This window comes from Neolamprologus brichardi, chromosome 13 (assembly GCF_056152115.1).
Source record: "Neolamprologus brichardi isolate AB-2024 chromosome 13, ASM5615211v1, whole genome shotgun sequence".
Taxonomy (NCBI): Eukaryota; Metazoa; Chordata; class Actinopteri; order Cichliformes; family Cichlidae; genus Neolamprologus; species Neolamprologus brichardi.
In genome coordinates this window covers 30,321,912-30,335,496 of record NC_142116.1, presented here as the reverse complement: position 1 = coordinate 30,335,496, position 13,585 = coordinate 30,321,912, and the positions used below count along the sequence as shown (strand labels likewise).

At 41.8% G+C, this 13,585-nt stretch overlaps 1 protein-coding gene across 4 annotated transcripts in view; it reads right to left on the bottom strand.

The window, feature by feature from the left end:
• plekha6 (pleckstrin homology domain containing A6) overlaps positions 1–13,585 on the bottom strand; it is a 54,641-nt gene that overhangs the window by 25,118 nt on the left and 15,938 nt on the right. For 2 of the 4 annotated variants that reach the window (XM_087850440.1, XM_087850443.1), the window contains exons 3-6: positions 7,389–7,886; positions 6,242–6,704; positions 5,933–6,019; positions 5,445–5,498 (exon numbers count right to left, since the gene is read on the bottom strand). In XM_087850440.1, coding sequence (XP_087706566.1) covers positions 5,445–5,498; positions 5,933–6,019; positions 6,242–6,704; positions 7,389–7,886 — 1,102 coding nt within the window. The remainder of the gene's footprint in view (positions 1–5,444; positions 5,499–5,932; positions 6,020–6,241; positions 6,705–7,388; positions 7,887–13,585) is intronic. The other 2 variants (XM_087850441.1, XM_087850442.1) reach the window with 2 other exon arrangements.

Sequence of the window (13,585 nt, the reverse complement as noted above, 5' to 3'; positions counted from 1 at the left end):
TCTGGCTTGTGTAGCCACTAGGTAACAAAAGCTCAACACTGCGCCTAGCATCATGGAGCACTTCTGTTGTGTTTTGTACGTGCTTCAGAGTTTGTACGTGCTATGGAGTTTGTACCTGTTTTGGAGTTTTTACGTGTTTTGGAGTTTTTACGTGTTTTGGTGTTTGTACGTGCTTCGGAGTTTGTACGTGTTTTGGAGTTTGTACGTGTTTTGGAGTTTTTATGTGTTTTGGAGTTTTTACGTGTTTTGGTGTTTGTACGTGCTTCGGAGTTTGTACGTGCTATGGAGTTTGTACATGTTTTGGAGTTTTTACGTGTTTTGGAATTTTTACGTGCTTCGGGTTTGTACGTGCTTCTGAGTTTTTACGTGTTTTGGAGTTTCTACGTGCTTCGGGGTTTGTATGTGCCGTAAATATACTTTAAATATACTTTTATTTATTCACTCCACATAAAATGTTTAAAATAAATCATATAATACAAAAACCAACTATTTACATTTTTTTTAAACTATTTAAATTTTCAGCTTTTTCCTTTTAAACAAATTTAAAGTAAAACAACATAAAACACTGCAAATCACAACACAATTAATTATAAATTAAAATATAAAAACAAAAAGAAGATGCACATTCTCTGTCATATGGGCCTGCATGAATAAACTTTCTGAATCCTTTATCATCCGCAACTGAAAATAGTTGTGGACCATTACTATACCTTTCTAATGTGACGTTGTTGTCGCTGGCTCTCTTTCTCTGTCTCTCCCTCCTGCTCTGTTCCTGTGCTACTAAGAATGTAACTACCAGCCCTCCCCCCTCTTCCCAGCGCAAAGCACAAGTCGCGTGCGAAGTGAAGTGGAAAAAAAGTTCAAGACAGAGGGTGAGAGAAAGAAAAAAAACCCACAGCTCCCAATAAGGAGCCGGCTCGCGTCGTTCACTTCAAAGACCCGGCTCTAAGAGCCGTTTTGTTCGCGACCGACACATCACTAGTTGGAGGTGCTAGCCCAGACAGTGGTGGAACTGCCAGCTATACAACTTCAAGTGGGCGGCAGCGAATTGCCAATGGCTGGACAGGGTTAAAAAATTATTCAAAAGGAATGACTGGCCATTGGGGCGGGGGGGGCTGGAAGGAGGTGTTGGCCGTCCGATTGGGATCTGGGATGCGGGGCCTCCCTGCTAGTGATGGGTCGTTCGCGAATGAAATGGCTCTTAGAGCCGGCTCTTTGACGTGAACGACGCGAGCTGGCTCCTTATCGCGAGCCGTTACGTGTTTTTTTTTTTTTTTTCTCTCGGCCTCTCTCTCGCACTTTTTTTCTGCTTCACTCAGCACGCGAGCCTTGTGCTTTACGCTGGGCAGAGGGGGGAGGGGCGGTAGTTACACTCAGTAGCACAGGAACAGAGCCAGAGGGAGAGAAAGAAAGCCAGGGACAACAACGTCACATTAGAAAGGTATAGTAATCATCCACAACTATTTTTAGTTGCAGATGATAAAGGATTCAGAAGGTTTATTCATGCGGGCCCATATGACAGAGAATATGCATCTTCTTTTTGTTTTCATATTTTAATTTGTATTTAATTGTGTTGTGGTTTGCAGTGTTTTGTGTTGTTTCACTTTAAATTTGTAAAAGGAAAAAGCTGAAAATTTAAATAGTTAAAAGCTGAAATGTGAATAGTTGATTTTTGCATTATATGATTTATTTATTACATTTTATGTGGAGTGAATAAATAAAAGTATATTTACGGTGGCCCCTAGAGACAAAGCACATACAAACTTCAAATCACGTACGAACTCTGAAGCACGTACAAACTCCAAAACACGTAAAAACACGTACAAACTCCAAAACACGTAAAAACTCCAAAACATGTAAAAACACGTACAAACTCCGAAGCACATAAAAACTCAAAACACGTACAAAGGTCAACAGAAGTGCTCCAGGATGCTGGGCGCAGTGTTGAGCTTTTGTTACCTAGTGGCTACACAAGCCAGCAAGTACCAACGACCGGATTTGGTGTGTGGTAGTAACAGGTAAATGAACATTGTTTTTAAATTATTTGAATATATATGAGTGCCTGTGTATAAATACACAAACAATACACACATGCTTTCAATTGTGTAATTTAAGTGATCTAGTAGCTCTGCTTTGGAAGTTCAGTTCATGCTAGAAATGTGTTTTGGAGTTTGTACGTGTTTTGTCTCTAGGGGCCACCGCATATATTTATATATAAACATATATAAATAAAACCACTTTTTTTACGTTAGTAATTCCTTTTGTGCATAATTTAATATTATTGTTAATAATAAATTAATTAAAGCAACAAAACAACCCGAAGAGCCGGTTCGGAGCCGAAAGAGCCGACTCTTTTTAGTGAGCCGAACCGAAAGAGCCGGATCTCTAAAAAGAGCCGGAAATCCCATCACTATTTCCTGCTGCTAGTGACTGGAGAGATCTCTCGGCTGGCCTGGGAAGGCCTTGGTGTTCCCCTAGAAAAGAGGCTGGAGGAGGTCTGGCCTTCTCTACTTAGGGTGCTGCCCCCGCGGCCCAGTCCAGGATAGGTGTAAGAAAATGGATGGATGGATGGAAGGATGGATGGAATGAATAATGGCCCAATTTCATTGGCCGGGGATTTGGGAGGACATGCACCAGTGACGCTGTAACTTAGGTGGTAAAGCAGGTCGCCTACTTGGTTCAGATACTAATCCCATGTCTCTCTCTGATGCATCCATCGGAGTATGAATGCATCTGAATGTTAGATAGAAGGCACTTACATAGAAATAGCATATAAAAAAAGTGCTTATGTGAAGCAAGATGTGTAAACCGCTTTGAGTACTCAGAGTAGAAAAGCGTTATATAAGAACCAGTCCAGTCCATTTGGTGTCCATCGTACTCTGATTGTCAGCTGGTGAACCAGTGGGCCATTCCAAAAACACCCAGTAGTATTAAGGGTGCTCTCATTCAAGCACACTGGCATGGACCAGCATACCATGAGGACTACTGTTCCCTTCACGGTCCACATCTTTTTGAACTCCTCTCTTTGTTATTTCTCAAGTTTCTCATGTTCCTTCTTCCTAGTGTTTCTATCATTTGGTATATCTATCACTGGTGTCATCCTCCTCTGCTTGTCCACCTCTACTATGTCCGGTTGATTAGCCATCAGCTGTTTATCAATTTGTATCTGGAAGTCCCACAGGATCTTAGGTTGGTCAATCTCAACTACCCTTGGGAGGCAAGACAAGGGTAATTTGACCTCTGGACCTCCAGGCCATACCCAGCACAGATATCCCTGTATACTATGCTAGTCACTTGGTTAGGGCATTTCATGTATTCCCTACTTGCGATTATCTTGCGCCCTGCTGTTACTTGCTTGTCTTGGGGGAATCTCTGTACAGCCTGCACCTGGGATCTTTTGCTTAGAGTATGTTACTGTGCTGTCTTGATTATTTCCTCTGTGCTTTCTTTGAGTCTAGCATTCTCCAGCCATTGTAGGATTTCTTGACATCAGCTATGTCTTCTATCTGCCAGTGGTAGATGCGGTGCACAGACCTGTCTTTCCATAATAGTCCCCTTCTTGCTACTCTGCATGTGCCTGTTCATGCTAACTACTATGATGCCTGACAGGAGCTTCCATGTTGAGCTGAAGGTTATTTGTCGGTAGTTGGATGTGACCGGTGCAATATGGGGATCCGTGGGTATCAGGACTGTCTGGCTTTCAGTTAGCCATTCTCTGTGTATCTCATCCATTAGCGGCTGGTTCATTTGTGCTGAGAGACATTTGTGGAGTGTAATTAGCTTTGTTAACCAGTAGGTTAGAATCATGTCAGGGCCTGGTGCTGTGTAACTTTTCATGCTTAAGACACTTTCTTGGAGATGTCTGCCACTGTGATGGTTACTGAATCCTTTTTAGGGATGTTACTGTGGTCTGCCACTTGCCACTAAGCAAGAGAACAAAAACAATTTTTGGATAGATTAAACAAGATTCCGGTACAAGATTATCTGGTACCTGATTGATGGGAAGAGAAAAGTATGGAGAACTAAAGGAACAACATTATCTTTCCAACATGTTGAAGGTGTTATGGCATGGACATGTATGGCTGCATTTGGAAGCAGGTCACTACTGATGATGATAATGATGTGACTGCTGATTGAATTGGCAGGATGAATTCTGAGGTTTACACGGCTATGCTCTCTGGCAGTTCAAACCTTCAGGTACAGAAACAGCCAAGTATTAAGCATTTAGTATAGTTACTTATAAATCCCTGAAAATGTGGGACTATGGCTGGAAACAGTTAATTCAGTACTTTTGTTGAAGGTCTTGAGGCCTTTACTTCATTTTTTCTTATTTAAAATTCCCTGTAGTTATGTACAGAGACACAAATTACACAAATTGTGTCAATGCCCAAACTTTTATGGGCCTAACTGTAGGTGGACAGCAGCTATCATAACCAGAACTGTGCACTTAAGATGAGCATATTAAGGACATCCCAACTTGTTGATGTCAAAAAATTTCAAATACAGTGGAACCCCGACTTACGAATACCCCGTTTCACAAATTATTCAAGTTACGAAGGCACTGAACGGCAATATTTTTGCCCGTGTTACGGCAAAATGCCCGAGTAACGAAATACGCTGGCTCTGATTGGCTGAGCCTACAATGCCCACAATGCCTTTCGAATCATGTGACAACCCCTTGGCTTCCGTACTTGCGCTTCGCTGTTCCACTTGAATGACGTATTGTTGTTCTAGTTAGCAATTAGCCTATAGCCTATCGTGCAGCATCGCCTCAGTCAAAACGTGCGATGGGTGCTTCGACTTGTGAAAATTTTCGATTTAAGAAAGACCCTCGGAAATGAATTAATTTTGTAAGTCGGGGTTCCACTGTAATTCAAAGCATAAATAAAAATGGGAGTTTTCATGTATGTAATCTTCAAAGTCTGTATCCCACATTACACAACCAATACATTAATTCAATTTTGACTTCAATAAGAAATGAAGGTAGGCGACACATTAAATTAGGCTGACTATTTAGGACACTATAGCACACAAAAAGAGCAAAAGAAATGACATTTTGTTGTTATGGTGGTGTTATAAATACTTTTAGTCTCAACTGAAGCCTGCCTCCTCCGGGGCTGCTACTTTCCTTACTTCTACTTTGTTGTTGAGGGTGAGTGCTCGAAAAAATTGGGGACCATCCCAAATCGAGAGCTTTCCCTGAGTAACTGAAGCTTGGATTATAGACCAGAGAAGAAAGTTGTATGACAGGACAGGACTGTTATAAAGGAATCATATTTTCAAGTTAATGGACAGCCAAAATATACTCTATACAAGAGAAGCACACAAAAAACATAGAAAAGAGATTTTAAACGGCAGTAAAGTAGGTAAGAACTGTCAAGAATTATGAGAAATGGTGTGTATAAAGTATTTATTGGCAAACACTACTGTATGTTTCCTCCTACCTGTTGATCTAGGTAATCCAGGTTGCGCTGGAGCTGAAAATCTAATATATCCTCCTGAACCAAGCAGCAGCATTGGTGGCAAGCGTGGAAATCAAAAAGACAAATATTGTATAGATAGCAACTCTTTATCTTATTATTTTGATCTTATGATGTATTGTTTTAATAAATGCATATGCAATAAATATATATTTGTAAAGTTCCTTTAAAAACAAGACCAAAATGTGAAAGTCATCCTTAATGTTCCCTTCGCATATCAGTCCTAGTTTATTTTTCACAATCACAAATACAGTGTATTAATGGTACCCAATCATTGCTTATTATCAGTAGATACCCAAAGCCAAGGTAACCAAAATGGATCAGACATCTCTACTTGGACATACAGATAATTAATGCCAGACCCCACAGCTGACAGCATTTACAATACAAAGTTACATATGCCACAGCATGAAGTGCATTAAGTACTATTTACATACTTTTGCAGCACATACCATTTTACTGTGAACAGAAGGGGATACAGGGTAGTTGTGGTGGTATAATCCTTGGTTTAATGACCTCCTATCACCATGGTAGTTATACTAAAGGCAGTAGGGAAGAGAACATAGAAAGAAGAAAGGACAAAATAGAAGTAAGGTGAGTGAGAGTGTCAGAGTGGTGTTAGATGAATATGGTGTCACTATATCAAAACTGGAGAGTCTTGATTTTATCCCTGCTGACTTTCTGTATTGATAAACGTTATTCAAAGACTTATCAAACATTAGTATCTCAAAGCTACACACAAACACAGTAAACCAGTTCACCTTTGGGGAGCTGAAAGATCTTCTCAGACTGTAGACTGGTGGATAGATTGCATCTTCATTCATCCTCCCTGAAAACCGGTCAAAACCATTGGATAGTGATCGAGCAGGTGAGGCATAGGTGCATGACGCTGGTGAATAGGGCCGTCTCGATGATGAGGATGGTGATCTGGGCACAGACTTCGAGCGTGGCTGAATAAACAGGCTCCTCATGGATGTTTCCATTCCACCATAGTACTGTGGCCCCCATTGGTCTTGGGGCATCTGTTTCCTGTACAACCGGTGGGGTTCATCCCTCAGAGAGTGTCGCTTTTGCTCAATAGTCCATAGTCTGTCATAGCCCCCCACAGCAGACATAGAGCAGATGCTGTCTGGTCGGACCCCTGGTAGGTACAAAGAGTATTCGTCCACAAAGTTATAGTAGCCAGCTGAGACTTCTTGGTTCACAGAATAGTAAGAGGGTGGCCTGAAAGCACAGGAAAAATTAGAGAATATTTCCGACATGAAAAACTATTTGAACGTGTGAAAGTTTATCTTGGTCTAGTTCTTCTTTAAGAAACACAATAGGATAAAGACTAAAATTACATTTTTCCCTTTTTAAAATACACATTAATTTTATATATATACATTACATTTTCATAAAACAAATCAAATTAAGTCTTTCTAGAAACACAGAAAGGAAACTTACTCATGAAATAGCAGTTAGCGGAGTTGTCACTTACAGTTGTATGATAAACAATACAAAACAGAAAAGATGAAAATAAAAACAGTTGAAAGGTTTTATTTAATTATGGGATCTTTGAAATTAGTGTAATAATACTTTTTTGGGATTAAGTAAGAAGGGATTATTTGGTTAGTGCCAAAGGTGTCTGAAAACTATAGAAAATCATTTGAGAACCAACACTTCTTCAAACAGCCTTACAAAACAAGTTGTGCACTGCTTTAATATTTGTTTTTGAAAGTTCTACTATTCCATTAAAATAATCACCAATAATGTATATAATCTGTATTTCTGATAGTTTACATTATTAGTGTGCACGTAATTCAATGATCACTGTGCCAGTGTAAAGTCATAGTAAATAACTTATAATATTTGAAGACCTGGAGACACAAAGAGCAGTTATATTTCTTCTCTTCTAAATTGAGCTACCTGTTGATGTCTTCTTGCGAGGCCATGCCCCGCCGCTGGTTGACCCACTGTTGCAGTTGAGCCATTGAGCACTTTCTTTGGGCCAACCTCTCTGGAGCTGTCCTTGGGACAAAACCTCTCCTCAGCACCACATTCTCCTGCTGTTCCCTGGGGTCATATGATAAGCCAACACCTGGCTCTTCATGTCCCTCAGCTGGTTGATGTCCATTGTGGCTCTTGGATGGAGGGGGTTTACTACTGCTGTTGAGGGGCATGGCACTAGGAGGAGGAGTTGTTCTTCCACCTTCAGCTTCTACACTTTTCCCTTCCATTCTGTCATTTATGTGAGAGCAAATGTTTGAGCTTGCAGATATTCCAGGGCTGTCAACCCCATTGATATTAGAGTGGAGGGCCAGGTTGGTGTCAGTTTCACTCTTTGTTTGTATGTGTGGATTCTGTTGTGTTTGTGAGTAATGAGGCTTTGTCTCCATGCTGTGGTTGATAAAATCTTGGTGTTTCCTGGGTATTTGGAAGAAAAAGAATGAATGAGAATTAGAACAGCACTGGATCTGACACCAAAAGATCAAGCAGAGTACGGCACCAAAGAGTCAAGAGTCACTGTTACCGATATTACCCCACTTATTTATTTAATAATAGTAGTTTCTGTTGTTGCTGAGTCCTTGGTCTGCGCCAGGGCCTTGTCCTGCTCCAGGGCCTTATCCTGGTAGGACATGCCTGGAATAGCTCACCAAGGAAGCGTCCAGGAGGAATCCTAGTCTGATGCCCAACTACCTCAACTGGCACAGAAGCAGAAGTAGAGGAGCAGCCGCTCTACATTGTGTCCCTCTTGAATAACCAAGCTCTTCACCCTATCTCTAAGGGAGTGCCTAGCCACTCTTCTAAAGAAATTTATGCCACTTGTGTCCACAACCTCATTGTTTCATTCACTAATGAAAGCTTGTGACCATAGGGTGAGAATAGGAACACAGATTGCCTGGTAAAAATACATCCTCGCTTTTATTCCCAGCTCTCTCATTGCCACAACAGAGCTCATGTATTGTATTATCTCAGGTTGACAGATGACGTGAGGGAGTGTTCCATTCTCCCCTTAGTTGGGAACAAAACTGTGAGATACTTCAGCTCCACCGCTTGGGGGGTATAACTCCGCCCTGATCTGCAGTCGGTGCTCTGCCCTTTCAGACTTGGAGGTGTTAATTATTATTCCCGCCGTTTCACACTCGGCCACAAAAAGCTCCAGTGCAAACTGGTGGTCACCACCTGATGAAGCCTGAAGGCTACCACTTAGCGATGTCTAGATATTTTTTCACAGCCAGGTTCCACCATCACCCATTGCTGGCTGACTTCTGGCATGGTAAGTGGTATGTCATAGAGATATGGGCCAGGCCTGGTGTAGATTTCACTGTTTATGTGATGGCATGCCACATCTGGCCAGATTGTGGTTTGGTTTATGTGGCCCAGGCTCATAGGAAACAGGACTGGCTTGGATCCGGCATCAAGTTGGCACTTCTGACTGACTGGTGTCATGGCAGGGTGTATGTCAACCAGATGTGGGCCAGGTCTGGCCATGATGGCACTATTTATATTCCTATTTTCCTATTTTAGTTAGAAGACCCAAATGCTATGTTGCAATACTATACTGCTATGGTAGCCAACTTCTCAAATGCAGGTTTGACAGGTTTATGAGTGTACACTTTATCCAAAACCTAGTGAGGGTTTACTCAGGTTTAGCACTGGGTGGCTGTAGCTCAGGAGGTAGAGCAGGTCACCTACTGATCAAAAGGTTAGTGGTTTGATCTCTGGCTCTGGTCTGTATGTCAAGAATGTGAATGTGTATGAATGTAGTTAGGAGTAATCTGGGAGAGTAGAAAAGCACTATATAACTAGGGATGGGTACCGGTATCTGGTGCCATCATGGCACCGGTTCTGACATAAACGGTAGTAACCAGACCGAAAAGTAGCGCACATTTCGGTGCTTTTTTTTCCTGAGATGTGATACACTTTAGATTCTAGCATTTTACGTTTCCGAGGATAGTAGGCGGGTCCAGGTACGTACGTTCTTTTAGAGCAGAGCTACAGATTAAAAATGCCCAAGGCAAAGCGGTCAAAAGTCTGGCTGTACTTCACAGCAAAAGATGCAAACTCAGCAGCTGCAACAAGTGCTTTAAGCTGATACTGTGATACTGTCAAAGGAGGTAACACCTCAAATCCGATGAAACACCTGGCGACGCATAGCGTTTTTTTAAAAGCCGAGAAATGCACCATATTTGATAGATTGCTGCGAGACCTCACACCGTGCATATCTATTGCGGGTGTGGTGCCTGTTATCGGACCCGGAGTTAGCAACATCCCCTCAAAACCCGAAGAGGAGAGTCCTGGCCCCTAGCCCTGCCAGTGTAGCAGAAATGATGAGGATGATGATGCAGCAGCAGCCGTTCTTCTCTGTGTGAATAGCTTAATGTTGTTCGTGTGTAATTTACATTGAGTAGGCTAACCACGTTATTACATGAATGCATGTAAGGTGAACTAGCAAACACCGTCGTAGTTACATGCGGCTGTCTTCTTGTTTGATGGCAGATACTCCCTTCACCCTGGCCAAAAAGGCTAAAATGACCAAAGAAAAAGTGGAAAACAGTTAAACATGAGAGGTTTTTGGACAAAGTTTGTTTTTTTTTCCATTGATTAAGCACTGCTTCCAGCCAAGAGTGATACCATATATGCCCTATAGCTGATGAAAAGGCTAGCATTGTTATGTTTTTACAAAAAAACAGCTGAACATGAGAGGTTTTCGACAAATTTTATGTTCTCTATTCTTTAAGCACCGGTTCGAGCACCGTTTAAGCACCGGCACCGTTTCAAAAGTACCGGTTTGGTACTGGTATCGGATAAAACCTAAACGATACCCATCCCTATATATAACAATCAGTCCATTCACTGTCTGAACAGAGTTTCTTCATGTTACTTTTGCACTATTATGTTCCAGCACATGTTGCTATTACATGGCTTGTTTAAGGTACAAATTAAGCTGACATCTGTGGCCAGAGCCGAAACTGTTCTGGGCCAGCACAGGACCAGCAGTGTGTCTGCAGCTGGCCTTGTGCTGGCCCATGTGTGGGCCACCTCTGGCAAACCTGATCTGGGCCACCAAAGGGCCGTCATTCTTTGCAGTATGTGGGCCATGTGTAAGCACATTGTGTGGGCCAGATCTTGACCATACCAATTTTGGTATATGGGGTGTTATTCATTTACACGTCAGAAGTCTTCTTCCTAAACTTGATTTCATGAAAATTTGGATGAAAGCATTAGATATGGATATCCTTATATGATTGGAAACCTGGCTTACAAAATCAATTCCTGACAGACAATAACGGCTTTTCTGTTGCGACTGCCCCAGGGTGGCGGTTTTGCAATTTATGTAAAAAAGTTCCTAATTAAGTTCAGTTCCTTAATCTTAATTATGCAAATTCTCATGACCATTGATCAGTGGGCTGGTTTCAGTCATTATGCAAATGTACTGTTTATAAGATTGGGGAAACCTGCAGTCAGCTGAGACTGAAGAAGTCACTTGGATGAGTGACAAAACGTTTCTCCCACAAAACGCTACGTCCAGATGAACAGAATCAACTTTTGGAGGTTTTCAAAGGCTATTTTATCACCATTGTGGGCTGTTACAGACCCCTCTCGGCTAGTAGTGAGGCTTGAATTTCATTTAGTGAAAAATATCTACATTAGATTTTGATGAAATTGTGCTGGCTGAAGAGTTCAACTGGGACTGGTCGTCTTCTGCCTCAGACTTTTTTAAATCTATGTTTGATTCATACAATCTCACACAACTAATTTACAACTCATCCAAATCCTAAATGCTAGGGATGCACCGATACCGATACTGGTATCGGGTATCGGGCCGATACTGTAAAATGTGTGTGTACTCATACTTGTAAAAGTTAACCGATACCATGAACCGATACTAACTTGTTTCATTAGTCAGAGGGTGGCTGGTCATTTCTGTTGTAGTTTTTTAGATTGGTCACTAGGGGGACATCCAAAACAGCGCTAAACAGGCACAGGGTTAGACGAGTGAGACTGGCAGCTCCAGATAAAAAAGAGAAACTGGAGGCTGCTGTAGCTAGGCTAAACAAAATGTCAGCAGTGGAACAGCCAACTTTAACTCAGGTTTTGGAAAAGCGATGAAAAATGTCAAGAGAAAATCCACGGGCAGTGTGTGTGTGTGTGGTAGAAGTATCGTTTTTTGTACTCAGTATCGGCAAGTACTCAGATCCAAGTATCGGTATCGTATCGGTTTGAAAAAATTGGTATCGTTGCATCCCTACTAAATGCCCATAAAAGTCGTCACTTATAGATTTATTTTTAACTGACACGCCATATAAATATTCTCACACTGGGTTTTTTGCAAATTATATCAGTGACCACTGTCTGATAGCTGTAGTCAAACAACTGAAGCTCCCAAAATCGAGACCACAAATAGTTTTTAAATAAGATTTGAAGCATTTCTGTGAGCAAGCTTTCTTTCATGATTTATGGGACTATAACTGGAATAAAATCCACCTGATCACTGATGTTGAGCTCAGATGGAATTATTTTTATGGCAGTTTTATCAAAACTAATTAAAAAAAAAACTATAAACAGAATTGGTGACAAAGAGCAGCCCTGGCAGTCTAAAACACACCATAAACTAGTCTGATTCACTGCCGGCAATACAACCAAGATCTTGCTGCAGTTGTACAGGGTCTAAATGGCCTGCATCGACTGGACAGACACCCTGTACGCCCAAAGCAGCCCCACAGGTTTCCTCCAGGGACCTGGTCGATTGCCACAAAACACATGTAGACTGGTTGGCCAAACTCCCACACACCCTCAATTGAAATGAGCTTTGGTCAAAATAATAACTAATAACAGCATTCATACATTTAAAAAAGCAACAAGATAGCACCCCCCCCCCCCACCCCCCCCCCAAAAAAAAAGAAAAAGAAAAAGAAAAAGAAAAAAAGAAAAATAAAGCAAAGTGAGATATTGCTTGAAACCAACAAAAGACCAGCAAAAATTAGATGGAACACAAGGTAAATACAAGAAGTAGCCATAAAATTAAATAATAGTTAATAGCAATAACTTGTCACAAGGAAAGAGTTACTGCCCCAAGTGGAGCAGTCCACATATCTCGAGTCTTGTTCCTGAGTGAGGGGAGAGTGGATGGTGAGATTAGCAGATCGAATGGGGCACCATTTGCATCTGTTGTGGTGAAGAGAGAGCTGAGCATTAAAGCAAAGCTGTCGATTTACCAGTCAGTCTACATTCATACCCTCGCTTGTGGTCACATGCAGTTAGTAGTGGACGAAAGAATGAGGTCAAGAATACAACTGGCAGAAATTAGGTTTTTTTCGAAGAGCGGCAAGGCTCTGCCTTAGAGATGGGTGAGGAGCTTGGTTACTTAAGACGGCCTTGGAGTAGCGCCACTGCTCCTCCACTTCGAAAGGAGTCTGTTTAGGTGGTTCAGGCATCTGAATAGGATGCCTCCAGTATGACTCGTAGGTAAGGTATTCTGGGTATGCCCTACTAGGAGGAGGCCCTGGGGCACACCTAGGATTGCTGAGAGATTATATCTCTCGCTAGCATGGGACTGACTTGGTGTCGCCCTGATTGAGCTGGAGGAGTTGATGGGCATAGGAACTCCAGAGCGATTAAAGCGCACTGTAGGTATTACAGGTACTGCACTGCAGTGGTTTGTATCATATCTATCTAATATACTCCAATTTGGTTATGTAAAGTGAGAGTCGTCTTCACACACTAGGGTTAATAATGGAGTTCCACAGGGTTCCTTGCCCCATTAGAGCACTTCCCTCTCACACTGCAGGCTTACTTGTTGTTCCTAGAGTATTTAAAAGTAGAATGGGAGGGAGAGCCTTCAGTTTTCAGGCCCCTCTTCTGTGGAACCAGCTTCCAGTTTGGATTCAGAAGACAGACACTATCTCTACTTTTAAGATTAGGCTTCAAACTTTCCTTTTTGCTAAAGCATATAGTTAGGGCTGGACCAGGTGACCCTGAATCCTCCTCTCCCGCGTTACACTGCAATAGGTGTAGGCTACTGGGGGATTTCTATTATGCATAGAGTATTTCTTCTTCAGTCACCTGTTCCACTCACTATGTGTTTATACACCTCTCTGCATTTAATCAGTATTAGCATT